This window comes from Mobula hypostoma, chromosome 3 (genome assembly GCF_963921235.1).
Source record: "Mobula hypostoma chromosome 3, sMobHyp1.1, whole genome shotgun sequence".
Lineage (NCBI taxonomy): Eukaryota > Metazoa > Chordata > Chondrichthyes > Myliobatiformes > Myliobatidae > Mobula > Mobula hypostoma.
In genome coordinates this window covers 26,444,833-26,468,410 of record NC_086099.1, presented here as the reverse complement: position 1 = coordinate 26,468,410, position 23,578 = coordinate 26,444,833, and the positions used below count along the sequence as shown (strand labels likewise).

At 43.7% G+C, this 23,578-nt stretch overlaps 1 protein-coding gene across 1 annotated transcript in view; it reads right to left on the bottom strand.

The window, feature by feature from the left end:
* galt (galactose-1-phosphate uridylyltransferase) overlaps nt 1-23,578 on the bottom strand; it is a 90,983-nt gene that overhangs the window by 25,338 nt on the left and 42,067 nt on the right. Inside the window, exon 7 of the mRNA XM_063042066.1 lies at nt 9,226-9,348. Coding sequence (XP_062898136.1) covers nt 9,226-9,348 — 123 coding nt within the window. The remainder of the gene's footprint in view (nt 1-9,225; nt 9,349-23,578) is intronic.

Sequence of the window (23,578 nt, the reverse complement as noted above, 5' to 3'; positions counted from 1 at the left end):
GCAAGGGCGGACACACACCGGGTTCCCGCTGATCGTACCTTTCCACCCTTGTCGTTGTCTGACACTTCTCACCCACTCGTGAGAGGCGCACCGCTTCCAGGGTCTTGTTACCTCGGGTGGCGTGTGTGTCTGTCTTAGCGAACCTGTCCCTTTTTATCCCCCTGCTGGGGTATCGCCTGTCCATCACTTCAAACAGTTCAGGGTTCAAAGGGGGGAGCCGCTCCAGACAGCTCTTCCTCCCACATCCCTTCATTACACATCTCCAGACGCTGCTCCATTGTTCCTTATCTCTCCTTCCCCTGAGGGCAGGTGGCAGACCAACTGCTGATGCCACTGATGCTAGCCCAGGCCAGCAAACATCTTAATTTTATGTGTATTCTCGTAACAGTAGTAACACCATAGACCGAGCTGGTCAGGTCCTACTGGACAAAGCCACTGGACTGGGACTACAGCAGGTGGTGAGGGAGCTAACAAGAGGGAAAAACACACTCGACCTCATTCTCACCAGCATTTTGCGTATATTGCTCAAGATTTCCAGTGTCTGCAAAACCTGCTGGGTTTATAGCCAATGAACACTACACCAGCCTGGCTGCCATGGAAACATCTATCCATGACAGCACTGGTACAAGTGACCACTGCACAGTATTTGTGGAGACGAAGTCCCATCTCCAGATTGAAGAAAAGTTGTGTGGCACTACCACCGTGCTAAACGGGATAGACTTTGAACAGATCTAGCATCCCAAGACTGGGCGTCTATGATGCGCTGTGGACCATCAGCAGCAGCAGAATCGTACTCAACTACAATCTGTAACCTCATGGCCCGGCATATCCCCCACTCTAACATTACCACCAGGCCAGGGGATCAACCCTGGTTCAATGAAGAGTGCAGGAGGGCATGCCGAGAACAACACCAGGCATACCTCAGTATGAGGTGTCACCCTGGTGAAGCCACAATACAGGATACTTGTATGCCAAAAACCATAAGCGGCAAGTAATGGACAAAGCTAAGTGGTCCCACAACCAACAGATCAGATCTAAGCTCTGTATTCCTGCCACATCCAGCCGTGAATGGTGGTGGACAGTCAAACAGCTCACTGGAGGAGGAGGCTCCACAGATATCCCCATCCTCAGTGATAGAGGAGCCCAGCACACCTCTGCAAAAGATAAGGCTGAGGCACTTGCAACAATCTTCAGTCAGAAGTGTTGAGTAGATGATCCAGCTTGGCCTCCTCCAGAAGTCCCCAGCATCCCAGATATCAGTATGCAGCCAATCCAATTCACTCCATGTGATATCAAGAAATGGCTGAAAGTACTGGATACTGCGAAGGCTATGGACCCAGACAAAATCCCGGCAGTAGTCCTGAAGACTTGTGCTCCAAAAATCACCGCGGCACTAGCCAAGCTATTCCAGTACAGCTACAACACTGGTATCTACCCGGCAATGTGGACAATTGCCCAGGTATGTCCTGTACACAAGAAACAGGGTAAGTCCAACCCAACCAATTACCACCCTATCAGCCTATTCTCAATCACCGGCAAAGTAATGGAAGGGGTGATCAACAGTGCTATTGTGCAGCACTTACTCAGCAATAACCTGCTTACGATGCCCAGTTTGGATTCCATCGATGGATGAGTGCAGCTCCATCAACACTCAGGAAGCTTGACACCATCCAGTACAAGGCAGCCCACTTGACTGGTACCCCTTCCACAAGTATCCAGTCCCCTCCACCATTGACGAACAGTTGCAGCAGTGTGTACTATCTACAAGATGCACTGCAACAGCATACCAAAGTTCCAAAGACAACACCTTCCAGACCCACGGCCACTACCATCTAGAAGGACAAGAACAACAGATATCTGGGAACACCACTACTTGGAAATATATTGCCTTTCCTTCATTGTCGCTCAGTAAAAATCATGAAATTCCCTCTCTAACAGCACTGTGAATGTACCTACACCTCAGGGACTGCAGCGGTTCAAGAAGGCAGCTCATCATCACCTTCTCAAGGGCAACTAGGGATGGGCAACAAATGTTGGCTTAGCTGGCAATGCCCACATCCCGTAAATGAAAAAAAATATTCACGTGCCTGGTGAAAAAGCAAATGAAGAAAACCTTGGATTCAACCTTGGATCAGTAATGTAGAACATAGAAGAGTACAGCACAGTCCAGGTCCTTTAGCCCACAATGTGGTACAGTCAGCCCTCTGTATCCGCGGGGGTTAGGTTCCAGGACCCCTCCACGGATGCTCAAGTCCTGTTTATAAAATGGCGTAGTATTTGCTTATAATCTACGCACATCCTCCCGTATACTTTAAATCATCTCTAGATTACTTATAATACCTAATACAATGTAAATGCTATGTTAATAGCTGTTATACTGTATTGTTCAGGGAATAATGACAGGAAAAAAAATGTCTGTATATTCTCAAACAACGAGTGCTGGAGAGAGAACTTCTGGGGGTTTTTTCCTATCCCGATCCGCGGTTGGTTGAATCCGCGGATACGGAGGGCCAACTGTACCAACTTTTTAACCTATTCCAAGATCAATCTAATGCTGCCCTCCCACATAGCCGTCCATTTTCTTTTCACCCATGTGTCTATCCAAGAGTCTCTTAAATATTCCTAATATATCTCACTCTGCCACCAACTTGTGTTTCACCCACCTATCAGTGAGTAAAATACCTAGCTCTGGTATCCCCCTGTACTTTCCTCCAATCACCCTCAAATTATGCCCTCCCATGTTAGCCATATCTCCCCTGGGAAAAAGGCGCCAGCTGTCCATTCTATCAATGCCTCTTAACATCTTATACACTTCAATCAAGTCACCTTTCATCCTCCTTCACTCCAAAGAGAAAAGCCCTAGCTCACTCAACCTTTCCTCATAAGACATGCCCTCTAATCCAAGTAGCATCCTGGTAAATCTCCTCTGCACCCTCTCTAAAGTTTCCAGAACTGAACATAATACTCCAAGTGTGGTCTAACCAGAGTTTCATAGAGCTGCAATATCTCCTCCTTTGACTGTGAGAAGCAGAAGGCATGCATTCCATCAGTAAGCCTTTAGAGGATTTTGTTTCCAAGGGAAAAGCATTCTTGCATTTCAGCAGCAAAGTCAAACAATGAGCAAGGTTACAAGGTACCCAATTACAGACATAATCTGTCCGTTCCACTTTGTTAGCTGTTTCTGACTGAGCACAGAACTATAATGGGTCTGCACTTTGGGAACTAAGTCTGGATTTCATATCACAGATTAAAGAGCACACCATAATTAGTGAGTAAATCAGACAGCAATTTATAGAGAGGAAGTGATACCCCATCCTAAGTTACTAGACAGTTTATATTGCTCCAACCTCGCAAAAATAAAAAGGCACCATTAATCTTGCCACAAGTTTCAACATATTGACTCTTTATTGACTCATTTATGTGTTCAGATTTAGATTTAATTATTTATCACGTCCGTGGAAACATACAGTACAGTGAAATGTGGTGTTTGTGTTAACATCAAACACACCTAAAGATGTGTGGGGCAGTCTGCAAGTGTCACCACACATTTCAGCGCCAACACAGCATGACCACACTATTCAGCTGAACGTAGAACACGACACTCAACAAAACAACAAGCCCCTTTCCTCTCTCTCACCCAGCCACACACATGGACAGTCCCCCAAGCCCAGGACGGGCCTCAGGGCCTCCAGTCTCCTGCCACAGGGCTTTGAATTTCAGACTTCCAATCACCCTTTGGGCTTCGATCTTCGTTACTGACCACTGGACTAGCCATTGATGGAACACAAAACTCCAGGCCCTGAGCTCCAGGCTCACTGACTCACCAACCCTCATGTCTCCTGCTCACAAAGAACATCCAATCCTGGGATAGCGCGCGCGCGTGTGTGTGTGTGTGTGTGTGTGTGAACAAAATATATAAATATGTATATTATTATGATTATGAGGACACACAGTCCCCTTTTATTGTCATATAGTAATGCATGAACAAATGATAAAAATGTTTTTCCAGAATGATATCACGAAAACACATAACAAACCGACTTAAAAACTAACAAAAACCACATAATTATAACATATAGTTACAACAGTGCAAAGCATTACCGTAATTTGATAAGAACAGACCATGGCACAGTAAAAATCTCAGAGTCTCTTGAAAGTCCCATCATCTCACGCAGACGGTAAACCTCCAGCGCCGCAAACTTGCCGGTGCAGCATCCCGGAAGCATCCAACCACAGTCCGACTCCGAGTCCGTCCGAAAAACTCCGAGCCTCCGACCAGCTCTCTGTCACCGAAGCACCGAGCGCCATCTCTGCCGAGCGTCTCAACCCCGGCCCCGGCAACAGGCGATACGCAAAGCCGAGGATTCGGGACCTTCCCCTCCGGAGATTCCCGATCGCACAGTAGCAGCGGCAGCGAAGCAGGCATTTCAGAAGTTTCTCCAGATGTTCCTCTGCGCTTCTCACAGCTGTCGCCATCAAATCCGGATTGTGCACGGCCCCTAGTACACATATCGATATTCATTCGGAACGGCCACACCCGCTGTGTCACGCCACCATCTTCTCCTCCCTCATCTCTCACATATATACATATATAAATGCTGTATGTTGTGAATTTTGTCGTTTTGCAGCAGGATTACAGTGCAATACATAAAATATACTATAAGCTATAAAAAGATATATATAAAAAGCTGTCCCAAAACATTAAGTGCATGTCAATCCTTCATCAGGACTGGTGACGGGTGTCGGTCCAAAACCTAGATCGTTTACTCCTCTCCATAGATGCTGCCTGACCTGCTGAGCTCCTCCAGCACTCTGTGCATGTTGCTCTGCATTTCCAGCACCTGCAGAATCTCCTGTGTTTATGATTTGCATTCATGAACCACTACATGCATTCATAATTGTTTTCTTTGATAGACTGTAACCTTGCTACAAGCTCAACTTTCTACCTGAAATTTCATTAAGGAAATAAAGCATCCTGTTGGGTGAAATGTTACTTTGCTTTTCTGCAGTCAACTGAGGACATGAGGGTAAATGAGTCCTCTATATGGGAGGGCTATGATCCAGTGCGGGTCAATGGGTCCAGACGGAATAACAGTTTGGCAGGAACTAGATGGGCTGAAGAGCTTGTCCCTGTGCTGTAATGCTCTGTGACTCTGTACTTCATGCACTTTTCATATTGCCCGTTAAAACTGGACTACAGTCATGACCAACATGTGTTGAGCCATCCACCGGGTTATCATAACGATGTTATTTCTGCTGCGAAAATTGAGCTAAGTGAGTGGATCAGATGAACACATTACATCGTTGCCAGCTGGTTTAGAGAGAAAAACCATTATCCAATTAGAGAAGTAATCAGTCTACTCTAATTAGTACTTAACTCCTGACTGAGCACAGGCCAGTTTCCAACAGGCACTTTGGGTGCGAAATCTGGACTTCACATCAGTGAATAGCTAGGTTATGATGAAGAAAGTTAGAAGTTAATTAGTTTATCAATGTAGCCATAGTATAGAAGCAATTTCTTGTTATAAAAAGCAGATAGTATCTGATATTCACATACGCATAAGCCAAGATAAGTCAGTACCACTCAATAACGTCAGTAACACCAGTCAGCAGGCACCGGTAAGCCCGCACTTGGAGTACTGTGGGCAGTTTTGGTCTCCTTATTTAAGAAAGGATGTGCTGACATTGGAGAGGGTTCAGTGAAGATTCACTAGAATGATTCCGGGAATGAGAGGGTTAACATATGAGGAACGTTTGTCTGCTATTGGACTGTATTCCTTGGAGTTTAGAAGAATGAGGGGGGACCTCATAGAAACATATCGAATGTTGAAAGGCATGGACAGAGTGGATGTGGCAAAACTGTTTCCCATGATGGGGGAGTCTAGTATGAGAGGGCATGACTTAATGATTGATGGGTGCCCTTTCAGAACAGAGTTGCAAAGAAATTTTTTTAGCCAGAGGGTAGTGAATCTATGGTTGTTGCCACGGGAGCAGTGCAGGCCAAGTCATTGGGTGTATTTAAGGCAGAGATTGATAGGTACCTGAGTAGCCAGGGCATCAAAGGTTATGGTGAGAAGGCGGGGGAGTGGGACTAAATGCGAGAATGGATCAGCTCATGATAAAATGGCGGAGCAGACTTAATGGGCCGAATGGCTGACTTCTGCTCCTTTGTTTTATGGTGTAAAAGCTGAGAAGTAATAAAGTAACACTGCCTCAGAATTAGCTCTTTATCTGGTTGCATCATAAGACCATATGAGCAGACTGAGGCCATTCAGCCCATCGAGTCAAATCTGCCATTCAATCATAGCTGATTTATTTTCTCTCTCAGCCCAATGCTCCTGCCATCTCCCCATCAATTTTGGCACCTTTACTAATCAAGAACCTATCAACCTCTGCTGTAAATATACAGGAAGGCTTGGCTTGCACAGCCATCTGTGGCAATGAATTCAACAGATTCACCACACCCTGGCTAAAGAAATTCCTCCTTACCTCTGTTCTAAAGGGATGTCTTTCTATTTTGAGGTTGTGCCCTCTGGTCCCCTCCCCCACAATTAGAACTATCCACTTCACGTCCACTCTATCCTTTCGATTCTCGGCTCAGTGCAAGACATAAAAATGATTATAAGTTACAAAAACACTGGAAATCTTTAGCAACATGCACAAAATGCTGGCCTGAAATGTTGACTGTTCATACCCCTCCATGGATGCTGCCTGACCTGTTGAATTCCTGTAAATGTTTATGGGCCATTGAGAAATCCGATGGCAGAGGGGAGGAAGTTGTTCTTAAAATGCTGAGTGTGGGTCTTCAGGCTCCTGTACCTCCTCTGTGATGGTAATAACAAGAAGAGGGCCCCCTGTCTAATGTATGTAGATACAGTACTGTGCAAAAGTCCTAGGCACTTTAATATAACACACCAAATCATCACTGATGCAGCCAATTGGTTTTAGGAGTCATATAATCAGTTAAATGGAGATCACCGTGTGCAGTCAAGGTGTTTCAATTGATTGTAGTAAAAATACACTTGTATCTGGAAGGTCCAACTGCTAGTGAATCAATATCCTGGCAAAAACTACACCATGAAGAAAAATGATCACTCGAAGCAACTCTGCGAAAATGTTATTGAAAAGCACAAATCAGGAGATGGATGCAAGAACATTTTCAAGTCACTGAATATCCCTTGGAATACAGTTGTCAATCATCAAGAAATGGAAAGAACATGGCACAACTGTAAATCTGCCTAGAGCAGGAAGTCTTCAAAAACTAGGTGGCCTTGCAAGAAAGGGACTAGTGAGGGAGGCCACCAAGAGACCTGTGACAGCCCTGGAGGAGTTACAAGCTTCAGTGGCTGAGATGGGAGAGGCTGCGCATACAACAACTGTTGCCCGGATTCTTCACCAGTCACAACTTTATGGGAGAGTGGCAAAGAGAAAGCCGTTGCTGAAAAAAGCTCATATGAAATCTTGGCCAGAGTTTGCCAGAAGGCATGAGGGAGACGTTGAAGTCAGCTGGAAGGTTCTATGATCCAATGAAACCAAAACTGAGCTTTTTGGCCATCAGACTAAATGCTATGTTTGGCACAAGCCAAACACTGCACATCATCAAAAACACACCATCCCTACCGTGAAGCACAGTGGTGACTGCATCATGCTGTGGGGATGCTTCACTGCAACAGGCCCTGGAAGGCTTGTGAAGGTAGAGGGTAAAATGAATGCAGCAAAATAACAGGGAAATCCTGGAGGAAAACCTGATTGCAAGAGAACTGTGACTTTGGTGAAGATCTGTTTTCCAGCAAGACAATGACTCCAAGCATAAAGCCAAAGCTACACAGGAATGGCTTAAAACGACAAAACTAATGTCCTGGAGTGGCCAAGTCAGAGTCTAGACCTCAATCCAATTGAGAATTTGTGGCTGGACTTGAAAAGGGTAGTTCACTCACGATCCCCATGCAATCTGACAGGAGCTTGAGTAGTTTTGTGAAGAAGAACAGGGAAAAATTGCAGAGCTGATAGAGCCTATCTACACAGGCTGTAATTGCTACCAAAGGTGCATCTACTAAATACTGACTTGAACGGGGTGCAAGCAATATTTTGTGTTTTATATTTGTAATTAATTTAGATCACTTTGTGGAGATCTGTTTTCACTTAGACACAAAAGAGTCTTTTTCTGCTGATCAGTGTTAAAAAAGCCAAATTAAATCCACTGTGATTCAATGTTGTAAAATAATAAAACATGAAAACTTCTTGGGAGGGGGAAATACTTTTTATAGGCTCTATCGCAAGGGTACCTAAGCCCTTTGCGCAATACTGTGCTCTTTTTACGTACTGCACTGTACTACTGAAAAAAAACCACAAATTTCATGACATATGTGAGTGAGGACAAACCTGATTCTGATATGTGTCTCTATTGTGGACTGAGTGTGAGAAGGGGGCAGGGAGAGAGGAATCATGGTTGGAAAAGGGGGAAGGGAGAGGGGAGGGAACAGAAAGCACCAGAGAGACATTCTATAATAACCAAAAGACCAATTGTTTGGAATCAAGTGACCTTGCATAGTATCTCAGGGCTGGGTGTGTCTGTACCTGCCCTACCTCCCCCACCACTGTCCCAGCACTCCTTCTCTGCCACCTGTCCCATAACCCCCACCCCCACAGCACTCTACCCTCACCATTCCCAACATCTCTTAATCCCGCCAGATTTACCAACTCGCTCTCTACTCTGTGTTGATAAATATAGTACTGTGCAAAATGCTTAGGAACCTGAATTATACATATGTATATATAAATATATAAGACTTTTGCATGGTATTGTAAATATAATATACTTATAATACATTATATAGATAACTAAATATCCAATATTTTTGTACTTTACTGAAGGATTGCTATATAAAGCAGAAATTGAAAGCAAAGTAATCAAAAGGCCCATTTCAGATGGTTACAGCATCTTGTGCTTTGGTCGGCACGCACACATGCTGAGAAGGAACATCTGAGGTAAATTGTGACGCGCCTGCAAACACTAATAGCAAAGTGAGTACAATAGTTTACAAGCACTGTTAAATCAGAACATAATGCCCATTTTCAAGGGATGAAAGCTTGCACTTCTCTGGGCCCTTACTCAATCTGTGTTATCACAGGGCAAATTCCTTTGGATTTAACATGAAGAAAAAGAACAGTCAACATTTATTTCATGAATAAACATCAAATCCAAGAAAGAAATGTGCAACAAACCTTCTTTTGAGACTCTAATTTTGCATACTCCACTAGCATTGGCACTCCATGGCTGTTGAAATAGTCTCGTTGTGTCCGATCAGCTAATCTTGGTTCATTAGGAAGAAAGCTACTAGCCCACACCTAAATGATGTAAAACAAGACACCCTTGAGAATAGAACACTAATAAAATTTAAACAAGAAACTTGATAGTAAAATTGTCAATTTCAGGCATAGTTACAGACAAAAATTCCGGAGGAACTCAGTGAGTCAGGCAGCATCAGTAGAGAGGAATAAAGAGTCAACGTTTTGGGCTGAGACCCCAGCACACTGTATGTATTACTCTAGATTTTCAGCATCTGCAGAACCTTGTGTTTAAAATGTTACACCACAGGTCTCGGCCCAAAACGTTGGCTGTTTACTCATTACCATAGATGCTGTCTGATTGCTGAGCTGCTCCAGTATTTTGTGTGTGTTACTCTGGATTTCCAGCATCTGCAGAATCTCTTGTGTTTTATGATTAGCCACTTGGTTCTTTGCTTCTGAATTGAGCAGAAAGAGAGTCAGCCAGTCAGATGCCCTCTTTCTGGCTGTTGGGCCATGGAATTGCAAAATACTTCACACTGAATACCTATTTAAGCGGTTTTTAAATGTGACGAGATCTTTTGCCTTTGCCACTCTTTCAGGTATTGAGATTCAAACCTCAAGATCTCTTAATTGAGAATTGTTTCTCAAATCTCCTGTAATCCCTCAACCAAATGCTTTAAATCTATGCCTCTAATTAGTGAGGACCTCCATTGGCCAGAGTCAACCATGGATGTTGTGACCTAGCAACACGTTTTACTGTTTCGATGTATATGTGAGAAACAAAGCTTACTTCTGTCTTTGTAAGGTCAGGATTCACTTTATTTGTCACCTTACAAAGATAAAGATTTGCATTATTTATCACATGTACACCGAAACTTACAGTGAAATCTGTCATTTTCGTCAAATCAAATCAGTGAGGATTGTGCTGGGCAGCCTGCAAGTGTGGCAACGTTTCTGGCACAAACATATAATACCCAGAACTTACTAACCCTAACCTGTGTGATTTTGAAATATGGGAGGAAACCGGAACATCCAGAGGAAACCTATGAGGTCACGGGGAGAACGTACAAAGTCCTTACAGACAGTGGTGGGAATTGAACCCTGATCTTACAGATCGTGATTGCCCAAACTGCTATGCTACTGTGCTATTCATCTTTATAAATGCCATTGTGAGGCCGAGGAGACAATGAAAATACTTTTGGTATCAGGGAATGAGTCACTAATCCTCTGACATACTTTGGTTGGCCTAGATGAGGTTCTAGTCAGTTGGGTAATGTAATGGATTATAAAAGCAAGTTGAAATTTATCCCTATTGGAGATTCTGCATTTGCTTTTATACTGCAAATATTACTAAGCAATTATTAGTCCATATCTGGGTCTTGTTTGGTTTATTAAGGAACTGTGAATGGAACTGAATAGTGCACAATCAGCAGAAGACACCCCTTACAATGGGAAAAAGATGGCTAAACAACTGTGGAAGGGTACATGCTTGAAGGCTCAGCGTGGACGTAGAGAGAATGTTTCCTATTGTGGGAGAATCTAGGACCAGAGGGCACAGCCTCAGAATAGAAAGGAGTCCTTTTAGAACAGAGATGAAGAGGAATTTCTTTAGCCAGAGGGTAGTGAATCTGTGGAATTCATTGTCGCACAGGGCTGTGGACGCCGAATCATTGGGTATATTTAAGGCAGAGGTTGATACGTTCTTGATTAGTAAGGGTGTCAAAGTTTACAGGGAGAAGGCAGGAGATTGGTGATGAGAAGGATAATAAATCAACCATGATGAACTGACAGGGCAGACTCAATGGGAAAAATGGCCTAATTTTGCGCCAATGTTTTATGGTCTTAAACGTTTTCGAGGTAGGTTAAGATGAAAAAAAAGATTAAGACTTCAATAAGATTAGAAGATCACTATCAAGAAATGTATTTATTAGAAAAATCAAAATCTTTATTAAATTTATCCTTCTTGTATTTTCTTTCCATATTAGATCATGGTTAGGGTCCTTTGATGAATTCAGTGTCTGCTCTGTACCATCACTTCTTGGAAACTTAACACTAACCAAAAGAAAGTTACACGTGGAACTGTTAAATTAAATTAGAGTCTTTGAAGTAAGTAATTTCCCCATCTATGATGATATCCAGGTGCTCTTGAAGTCTGTGCTGACATGAAGATATCCAGGTGGATCACTCATCCATCCAGACAGGAGGGGGCCTGGGTTTTATTTGAGAAGACAGAGTGTGTGCCACTTCACATTCCAGCAACCAAGTTACCTGAGCAGAACTAGTGAATTCACACTGTTTCTTGTATGGAATGAACAGATGCATTATTGCAGAGAATGATTAGAATTTATGGATTGAGGATATTTCTTTTAAATTTTTGTCTATGTAAGAACAAATTAAGTTTCTTGTATTAACTTTACTTCCAAGAGGACCACAGTCTTGTCATAGGGTTTGGAGATTTGCAAGTCCCAATGATGCAGAGAGCTATGTTGGCTAGAATTAGGGCCTTGTGCTTTGACTTGTGGTATGGTCACCTATGCCAAACAGGTCAAAGGGTAGAGTCCAGACTAAGAGTGGTGCACTGGTCTTCCAGTTTCAATGGACCAGCTCAGGGCTAACAACCCTGATTGGTCAAAAAAAAGTTACGGAAACAACAGCGAAACCTCATTGCTGCCCTAAACGCAACGGCGTAACAGGCAGATGGGTGTTGATATTAACTTCAATGAAGCTGGCATTATGGACTACTCGACAAACTAAACAGTTATGATGAAGGGCCTTGCAGAAAATGCTGACTGTTTATTCCGCTCCATAGATGCTGCCAGCCCTGCTGAGTTCGTCCAGCATTTTTTATAGTGTAACCTAACAGAAGCCATCCGAAAATCATACCCAGCTGCCTGGGAGTTTTATGGTGTACAGTCTATATAGATAAATCTTAATTTCTTCCAGTTAACCACAGTTAAGGCTGCTACTGTTATAGTTTGCATATGATACAGAATCCACACTTATATTTTTTCACCTCTTTTGCAACCTGTCAGCTGAAGCAGATTTTTGCAGTTTCAGCATTCCATATAATGTGACCTTCAGCACTGTATCCTATCAGTCAAAAGACCGCTACTCCCAACTCTGTAACACTATCCATTGTCACTTTACCTCAGCCCATTAACTGCTGAACCCATCATTCCTGCACTTGCTAACTGGAGATTACATTACACCCACGCTCCTTTTGCCTTCCATCGCCCTCTACTGTCCATCCAAAGTAATGCATGTCCAGAGCATCACCATCCAAGAATAGCTCAACCGACAGACACCCAGTTTTACTCTCAAATAATCTCACCTGTGTCTGACTCACCATAATGCCAATCTAAAGCCCAAAGTTTCACACCGCTGACTCATTTCCAGTCCTTCAGGACTAGCTGTATCTCCACAAGACAAGACAGAGAAGCAGATTTAGGCTATTTAGCTCATTGTGTCTGCTCTGCTATTTGATCGTGGCTGATATATTGATGATCCTCTGACAGGATCTTCAGCTACATCAGGCTAATTTTTCATGATTGGCTCAAGATCCATCTCCTCCATATCTCTAAATCAATAAGTATTTGTCTCTATTTAAGGTTATAGTTAAAAGCAAGGTCAATGTTGTAAAACCATTCATAATTAAAAGAGAAAATGATGGAAACAGTCAGCAAGTGAGGCAGTGTCCATGGAAAGAGATGTCAGGATTGGGAAAGAGGGAAAATAAGCTATTCTTTATTTTCTGAAAGGGCAGGGAGGACCAGGTAGAACAAAGGGTATACCTCTGATAGGGTGAGAGCACAAGACCAGAAATTACCTTCCACTAATCCCAGATCTATTCTTGATTTGTCAGCATTCTGCTGCAGTACACATTTTATACTCTCAGAATATGCTGCATGAAATGGTTTTCTTTTTTTGGGTGTGTGTTTGCTTTTAATTCATTTGGTTCTAATTCGGTTTGCCTAATGGTGAGGGTGTTGAGCCACAGCATTGCCACCTGTGCTACCACAGAACTGAAAGCTCACAGGATGGCCTTCCTGTGAGCACAGCTACCAAATGCAGGAATTCCACATTGCAATGCACCCTGCGATTATAAATACATGGAAGATCCAAAGAACTGCTTTTACATACAGCAGATTCTGGTTAACTGGGACACATTGGGACTAGTATATGTTGGCCCAATTACGTGGCTGACACAATTAGCCAAATTTCATGGAAGTAGTTAAAAATGTATAAAAAAGACAAACTACTGTTTGACTCAGTAACAAACTATTTTTTAAAAATGAAATACAAAGCAAATTAGAACACTACAAATGCTACTATAGCACTATAAAACTGTATTAGCTCCCAATAGTTATCGACGATATAATTCATCCAGTGAACGCTGCTGTGTTCTCTTGATCGACTGTAAATGAACAAAACCAGCGTAGACACTCAATCCAAATAATGGACTATCTTCATACAATGCCTTCAATGATTGCATCCTCCAAATCTTCATTTCCATTGTAGCATGCAAGATGATTTTTGATACTTTCAAATTCTTTGTGGTTCCTAACATGTTGAAGTAGTAAAATCAGTTCATTTTCACTCCCAGCCATTTCTGGCATCTCGAAAATTGAATGCTTGAAGCCACAGTTCTCAATTATCCCACTGCTTATTTCTTGCCAACTACCGGTGATAAAAATCACTACATTTTGAACACAGACACATGCAACTGACACTATTTAAAAACTGTTTGTTCTAAACACAGTGTAGTGCCTAATGACCACAGAATTGAACATGACTGATGCTAGTTAGAAAGTGTTCGACAAGTCCTCTGTCCCAATTAAGTGGCATCGTGTCCCAGATAAACAAAGGGAACCCGGCTATCTTCTCAATTAGTTTTTGTTCTTTAAGAGTAGTCCAAAATAAGCAATTGCTCCAGCTAACCAATGGCACAATTAACTGGAATCCAGCATATACAGAAAGCTCATATGCTCCCTCTGGTGTGCAAATCAATTACTGCATGTAAAACACAGAAGACACACACCTTTAACTTATTAAATTGGTAAATTGGTTTATTATTGTCATATGTACTGAAGTACAGTGAAAAGCTTGTCTTGCACACTGTTCATACAGATCAATTTATTACACAGTACATTTCTGTAGAACAATAACAGAGTAAAGTGTTACAGTTACGCAGGTAAACAATAAGTGCAAGGTCATAACACGGTGGATTCTGAGGCTGAGACCATTTTATCATACAAAGAAACTGTTCAATTGCCTTATAACAGTGGGGTAGAAACTGTCCTTGATCTTGCTGGTAGGTGTTTTCATGCTTCTGCATCTTCTGCCCGATGGAAAGGGGGAGAAGAGGGAATATTTAGGGTGAGTGGGATCTTTTATTTTGCCGACTGCTTTACCAAGACAAGAAGTGTAGACACAGTCCAAGAAGGGGAGGCCAGTTTCCATTACGTGCTCCAGCTCTGTAATGCATCCTGATAGGATGCTTTCTATGGTGCCTCGATCAAAATTAACAGGAATTGATGAGAACATGCCAGATTTCTTTAGCTCCCTGAGAAAGTAGAGGCATTAGCAAGCTTTCTTGGTCGTGGCATCAACATGGTTGGAACAGTACAGACTATTGATAAGGTTCAAGGCTCCCTTTATGAGGGCAATGATCAGCTCTTTTGTTTTATTGATACCACAGGAGAGATTGACATCAAGACACTATGCCACTAGACTGTTCATCTCTTTGCTGTACTCCAATCAATTGTTACTTGTGACAAGGTCCACTCTACTGGGATCATAGTCCACTATGGAGGTATCTCTGCACAAAAACAGTGTTCTGGCACATGTAGAAGGCTACCAATTATTGCCTGTTCTTTACCATAATATTGATAGGATATCAAACAACTAAACTTCCAGAATAAATTACACCGTCAAATAATATTTGAAAACAGCCATTTTCCTTTATTCCTTTAATTTGTTGTAAACTCTGTCTATCTATTTATTTAGAGACATTAACTCAGAACAGCCCCTTCGGGCCCAACAAACAGCACCACCCAGCAACCCACGAATTTAACCCTAGCTAATCACAGGACACTTTAAAACCACTAATTAACTGACACGTATGGAATACAGTATGGTAGAAAATGAAGCACCAGGAGGAAACTCACGCGTTCATGGGGAAGATCGACAGACTCTTTACAGATGGCAGTAGAACTGAACTCCAAACTCCTACGCCTTGAGTTGTAATAACATCATGCTAACTGCTGAACAACCGTGGTGCCCAGGCAAGTGACTTGAATTGAACATTGTTTTGCACAATTATTTTGCTTCTGTGATGTTGAAAGAAATACTTGGTTTCTTGTGCAAGTAACCATTCAACTACAAAATGCCCAAGTTGAAAGGCGGGGACAGGTTTACACTCCAGACCTCACAATTCACCTCATTGTGATCCTGCATTTTATTGCTTACCTGCAATGCATATCCTCTGTAGCTTTTAAACTTTATTCTCTGCATTATTATTATTTTACCTTGTTCTACCTCAATGCACTCCTGCATGAACAGTGTGCAAGACAAGCTTTTCACTGTACGTACATGTGACAATAAAAAAATCAATAACAATAACAATTTCTGGCCCTAAACTTCTAAACACACACCCAAGTTGTTTTTTTTTTTAAATCTATGCCAACATCTTGATCATTCAAATACTTATTTTTTCCCCCAATTATAAAAAAGACATTTACCTTGAAACAAAGGAATTCTCAACCTTTTTTCTGCCATGTTCTCCTACCATTAATCAAGGGCGTCCACGGAGCCCAGGTTGGGTACCCCACCTTAAAGAATAACTTACTGGAGTTTTCCAGTTCTGATTGCCTTTTTACAAGTGCAGTGAAACACACCGTTAACCCTGCCAAAGAACTGGACGCCTGTCTGCCCATCAACAATGGCTCTGTACTGCCACTTGGTGCTTAACCAATGAACTACAAAAATAGTACTTCCAGAAAAATCCTCATACTGTAACCATATAACCATATAACAATTACAGCACGGAAACATGCCATCTCGGCTCTTCTAGTCCATGGCAAACTTTTACTCTCACAACCCAGAAATTTTTGGAGAAATAGCAATAGTTATCCGTGAAACTGCTGATGTTTTGCTCATGCCAATGCAGTGTATACCTGCTGCTCTCTTGTGCATTCACTGCAAGTTTCCAGGGATAAATTCCTCTTTGCATTTCATAGAAGCACATAAATGAAGAAAGGGAAAAAAAAAAACTGGTCATTAATTGCCTCTTGAAACTTTGAAAACTCAAAGTACGCTGAATCAACTCTTATCTTAAAACTTCAGCAGGCAGTATAAAACTATAATTCAAAAAATTAGTTTGCATATATTAAAAATTCAAAAGGTTGTCGATACTTTGCATTCTGTAACAATACTGAGCTATTCCAAGTCAGGTACTAGTTAAGCACAGGGCCACAGTCTCTACGATTTCTATAATGGCCCAGTGATTAAGATGGTATCTAGTTTAGATCAGCAAGTTCTTTTCTACTGCAAATTCCCCAAATTACTCCATCTCCAGTGCCTCAGAATTATCGTCTGTATCAAATGAGATCAGTGAGGATTGGGCTGGGCAGCTCACAAGTGCTGACAGGCTGTTGGTGTCAACATAGAATGCTCACAAATTACTAACCCCAACCCTAATCACACGTCTTTGGAATGTGGGAAGAAACCAGAGCACCCGGAGGAATCCCACACAGTTATGGGGAGACCATACAAACTCCTTACAGAGAGTGGCAGGATTTGTACTCTGATCTACAGCTTCCCCCTATGGACTCTGTCTGTACTTCTCACTGCCTCAGTAAAGCAGTCAGCATAATCAAAGACCCCACCCATACCATTCTCTCTTCTCCCCTCTCCAACTGGTCAGAAAATACAAAAACCTCAAAGCACTTACCACTAGGCCAAGGAAGGTGTCTATAGCACAAGGTGGCAATCTATAGTGTTTAAAAACTCTTGAATGGACCTCTTACATGATAAAATGGACTTTTGGCTTCACAATCTATCTTGTTATCTACAGGCCCCCAAACAGTAGTCTGGATGCAGGGTGTAGGTTGAATCAAGAGTTAAAATTGGCATGTCGCAAAGGCAATGCTACAGTTGTTATGGGGGATTTCAACATGCAGGTAGACTGGAAGAATCAGGTTGGTACTGGACCCCAAGGGAGTTTGTGGAGTCCCTCCGAAATGGATTCTTAGAACAGCTTGTACTGGAGCCTAGCAGAGAGAACGCAATTCTAGATTTAGTGTTGTGCAATGAACCGGATTTGATCAGGGACCTCAAGATAAGGGAGCCATTAGGAGGTAGTGACCATAATATGATAAGTTTTAATCTACAAATTGAGAGGGAGAAGGGAAAATCAGAAGTGTCAGTATTACAGTTGAACAAAGGGAACTATGGAGCTATGAGGGACGAGCTATCCAGAGTTAAATGGAACAATACCCTAGCAGGGATGACAGTGGAACAACAATGGCAGGTATTTCTGGGAATAATGCAGAAGATGCAGGATCAGTTCATTCCAAAGAGGAAGAAAGATCCTAAGGGGAGTAAAGGGAGGCCATGGCTGACAAGGGAAGTAAAGGACAGTATAAAAATAAAAGAGAAGTATAACATAGCAAAGATGAGTGGGAAGCCAGAGGATTGGGAAACTTTTAAAGAGCAACAGGAGATAACTAAAAAGGCAATACGCGGGGAAAAAAATTGAGGTACGAAGGTAAACTAGCCAAGAATATAGAGGAGGATAGTAAAAGCCTCTTTAGGTATGTGAAAAGGAAAAAAAAAAGACGAAAATTGGGCCTTTGAAGACAGAAACGGGTGTATTTATTATGGGGAAGAAGGAAATGGCAGATGAGTTGAACAGGTACTTTGGATCTGTCTTCACTAGGGAAGACACAAACAATCTCCCAGATGTAATAGTGGCCAAAGGACCTAGGGTAATGGATGAACTGAAGGAAATTTATATTAGGCAGGAAATGGTGTTGTATAGACTGTTGAGTCTGAAGGCTGATAAGTCCCCGGGACCTGATGGTCTGCATCCCAGGGTACTTAAGGAGGTGGCTTTAGAAATCGTGGACGCATTGATAATCATTTTCCAATGTTCTATAGATTCAGGATCAGTTCCTGTGGATTGAAGGGTAGCTAATGTTGTCCCATTTTTCAAGAAAAGAGGGCGAGAGAAATCAGGGAATTATAGACAGGTTAGCCTGATGTCAGTGGTGGGAAAGATGCTGGAGTCAATTATAAAAGGTGAAATTACAACATATTTGGATAGCAGTAACAGGATAGGTCTGGGTGAGCATGGATTTACGAAGGGGAAATCGTGCTTGACTAATCTTCTGGAATTTTTTGAGGATGTAACTATGAAAATGGACAAGGGAAAGCCAGTGGATGTAGTGTACCTGAACTTTCAGAAAGTCTTTGATAAAGTCCCACATAGGAGATTACTGGGTAAAATTAGGGCACATGGTATTGGGGGCAGAGTACTGACATGGATTGAAAATTGGCTGGCTGACAGAAAACAAAGAGTAGCAATTAACGGGTCCCTTTTGGAATGCAGGCGGTGACCAGTGGGGTACCTCAGGGTTCAGTGCGAGGAACGCAGCTGTTTACAACATACATTAATGATTTAGGTTAAAGGATTAAAAGTAACATTAGCAAATTTGCAGATGACACAAAGCTGGGTGGCAGTGTGAAATGTGAGGAGGATGTTATGAGAATGCAGGGTGACTTGGACAGGCTGGGTGAGTGGGCGGATGCACCCGAATCCCCACAAAAAAAAAAAATCACATCACATGCACAAAATCTAGGAGGAACTCAGCAGGTCAGGCAGCATCTATGGAGAGGAATAAATATTCAGTGTTCTGGGCCAAAACCTTTAATCAGGACTGGTATGGAAGGGGTAAAAGGCCAGAATGAGGTGAGAAACCACTTGCTTTTGAAAAAAAAAAGATTCCAGTCAAAATCTCTCCACACTGAAGTGGAATGGTAGACACTTCTTCTAATAACACAAACAACAGGAATTCTGCAGATGCTGGAAATTCAAGCAACACACATAAAAGTTCCTGGTGAACACAGCAGGCCAGGCAGCATGTCTAGGAAGAGGTGCAGTCGACGTTTCAGGCCGAGACCCTTCGTCAGGACGAACTGCAGGAAGAGTGAGTAAGGGATTTGAAAGTTGGGGGGGGGAGGGGGAGATCCAAAATGACAGGAGAAGACAGGAGGGGGAGGGATGGAGCCAAGAGCTGGACAGGTGATTGGCAAAAGGGATACGAGAGGATCATGGGACAGGAGGTCCAGGAAGAAAGACGGGGGGGGGGGGGAGAGGGACCCAGAGGATAGGCAAGGGGTATATTCAGAGGGACAGAGGGAGAAAAAGGAGAGTGAGAGAAAGAATGTGTGTATAAAAATAAGTAACAGATGGGGTACGAGGGGGAGGTGGGGCATTAGTGGAAGTTAGAGAAGTCGATGTTCATGCCATCAGGTTGGAGGCTACCCAGACAGAATATAAGGTGTTGTTCCACCAACCTGAGTGTGGCTTCATCTTTACAGAAGAGGAGGCCGTGGATAGACATGTCAGAATGGGAATGGGATGTGGAATTAAAATGTGTGGCCACTGGGAGATCCTGCTTTCTCTGGCGGACAGAGCGTAGGTGTTCAGCAAAGCGGTCTCCCAGTCTGCGTCGGGTCTCGCCAATATACAAAAGGCTACATCGGGAGCACTGGACGCAGTACATCACCCCAGCCGACTCACAGGTGAAGTGTTGCCTCACCTGGAAGGACTGTTTGGGGCCCTGAATGGTGGTAAGGGAGGAAGTGTAAGGGCATGTGTAGCACTTGTTCCACGTACATGGATAAGTGCCAGGAGGGAGATCAGTGGGGAGGGGTGGTGGGGACAAATGGACAAGGGAGTTGCGTAGGGAGCGATCCCTGCGGAATGCAGGGCGGGGGGGGGAGGGAAAGATGTGCTTAGTGGTGGGATCCCGTTGGAGGTGGCGGAAGTTACGGAAAATAATATGTTAGACCTGGAGGCTGGTGGGGTGATAGGTGAGGACCAGAGAAGGGGATGGCGTTTTTGCAAGAGACAGGGTGAGAAGAGGAATAGTCCAGATAGCTGTGAGAGTCAGTAGGCTTATAGTAGACATCAGTGGATAAGCTGTCTCCAGAGACAGAGACACGCCATCCCCTTCTCGCAATTCCTCCGTCTCCGCCGCATCTGCTCTGAAGATGAGGCTTTTCATTCTAGGACGAGGGAGATGTCTTCCTTTTTTAAAGAAAGGGGCTTCCCTTCCTCCACTATCAACTCTGCTCTTAAACGCATCTCCCCCATTTCACGTACATCTGCTCTCACTCCATCCTCCCACCACCCCACTAGGAATAGGGTTCCCCTGGTCCTCACCTACCACTCCACCAGCCTCCGGGTCCAACATATTATTCTCCGTAACTTCCAACACCTCCAACGGGATCCCACCACTAAGCACATCTTTCCCTCCCCCCCTCTCTCTGCATTCCGCAGGGATCGCTCCCTACGCAACTCCCTTGTCCATTCGTCCCCCCCCATCCATCCCCAGATCTCCTTCCTGGCACTTATCCATGTAAGTGGAACAAGTGCTACACATGCCCTTACACTTCCTCCCTTACCACCATTCAGGGCCCCAAACAGTCCTTCCAGGTGAGGCAACCCTTCAGCTGTGAGTCGGCTGGGGTGATGTACTGTGTCCGGTGCTCCCGATGTGGCCTTTTATATATTGGCGAGACCCGACGCAGACTGGGAGACCGCTTTGCTGAACACCTATGCTCTGTCCGCCAGAGAAAGCAGGATCTCCCAGTGGCCACACATTTTAATTCCACATCCCATTCCCATTCTGACATGTCTATCCACGGCCTCCTCTTCTGTAAAGATGAAGCCACACTCAGGTTGGAGGAACAACACCTTATATTCCGTCTGGGTAGCCTCCAACCTGGTGGCATGAACATCGACTTCTCTAACTTCCGCTAATGCCCCACCTCCCCCTCGTACCCCATCTGTTACTTATTTTTATACACACATTCTTTCTCTCACTCTCCTTTTTCTCCCTCTGTCCCTCTGAATATACCCCTTGCCCATCCTCTGGGTCCCCCCCCCGCCTCCGTCTTTCTTCCCGGACCTCCTGTCCCATGAACCTCTCGTATCCCTTTTGCCAATCACCTGTCCAGCTCTTGGCTCCATCCCTCCCCCTCCTCCTATCATTTTGGATCTCCCCCTCCAACTTTCAAATCCCTTACTCACTCTTCCTTCAGTTAGTCCTGACGAAGGGTTTCGGCCTGAAACGTCGACTGCACCTCTTCTAATAACATGTGGATTTTGGCTGGTGGGGTAGAGGTATGTCTTTACCAAAGGACATGTAAGGTGCTCCTTCCTTCCTTCCTTTAGCCTGCAGGTCACCCTCAGGTAATGTGTAGCACATGTTTAGCCCCCCGATCAGGGTCACGTGAAACCATGGGAGTAGGAGGTGGACGGTTGTATGAGCAGCTGGTGCATATCACAAGTCCTGGTTATGCGACCACTGACGCCAGGCAGACAATCTCTAAGGAGTATTGATAATGGCTGGGGACACTCATCTTGTAAAGACACTGCCCAGAAGGAGGCAATGGCAAACCTCTTCTGCAGAAAAATTTACCAAGAACAATCATGGTCAAGACCATGCTTGGCCACATCATATGACACGGCACATTAAGAACATGAAGATGAAGAACATGAAGAACAGAACAGGATTATCTCACTTCCTGCTTATAATAAATACAGGTTTCCCCCGCCAACCGAAGATAGAGAGTTGAAATGGTTCATAAGCCGGAAAGTCGTAAGCGAAGCAGCAATTACCATTAATTTATATGGGAAAAATTTGTGAGCATTTGCAGACCCAAAAATAACCTACCAAATCATGCCAAATAACACATAAAACCTAAAATAACAGTAACATATAGTAAAAGCAAGAACGATATGATGAATACACAGCCTATATAAAGTAGAAATACTTTTCCACAATCATTGCCGCACTGTTCTCCGTAGCGAAAATCTCACACAAGCGCTCTCGGCAGAAACACGGCGCAAGCGCTCTCCAGTAACCTTTAAGCTATAAAGCTGCCAAATCATACCAAATAACACGTAAAAATACACAGCCGATATAAAGTAGAAATAATGTATGTACAGTGTAGCATCACTTACGGGAATCGGGAAGACAGCGCAGAGCACACTGATGATGGTGTGTTAGGCTGAGTCAGAGTCTGGGGAGGCGCAGTGGCTCCCACCCTCCGGGCAGCGAACCGATACCGGTCCGCGAAGAATGCAGGGGTACAGCGGTGGCTGGGACGCACCCAGCACATCTTTAACAAAAAAGCCGAAATAAACAAGCTAATTAATTAGGTGCCGCCTGGCACGTACATGTCAGCCCAGATCAGTGGCGATTGCTGATTGCGTCGCCTCTGATCTGGGTCGACATTTATGTGCTGGGCGGCACCTAATTAATTAGCCTGTTTATTTCGGCTTTTTTTTCTTAAAGATGTACTGAGTGCGTTCCAGCTACCGCTGCATTCTCCGCGAATCGGTATCTGTCTGGGGCCCGGGGGTTGGGGTGGGGGGGACACTGGGGTGTCACCTCATCGTCGATCAGGGCAGGCAGGTCATCTTCTTCTATGTCTGCCTGCCTCGATGTCGAAGTTCTTCGTCTGCTACGGCTGATGTGGAAGGCTTGCTTGACTGCTTAGCCTTGCGCATTTTTCTATCATACAGTTCTTTGTAAGCACTCAAACCATCCTGCAAATATGCCCTAAACCGACATACCCTTTCAAAATTAAAGTCGTACCTTATCATTGCAGTGAAAATCTCACGCAGTTGCTTCACGTTCATTTCCTGGACGACTTTACTTTCGGTCCATTTGCTATGCAATTCAGTTTTGATTGTTATCCTTTACTCTTCCAATTGCATCAGCTCTTCACCTATCAGTTCTTGGTCATGGGATGCCAAAACCTCTTTCAACATCATCTTCATCAACTTCCAGAAGCCAAACTCACTTTGTCCTTACTTCATTCACCACGATCGAAACGCTTAATTATGTCTAGTTTTACGCTAAGTGTAACACCCTTACGAGCTCTCTTAGGCATTTCCGATACCTTAGAACTCATCTTGCAAACAGCTGCTCATAGGCTCGTGTTTAAGCAATGCCAACGAGAATGCCGTTCCCGGGGAGAGCGGCTGCTT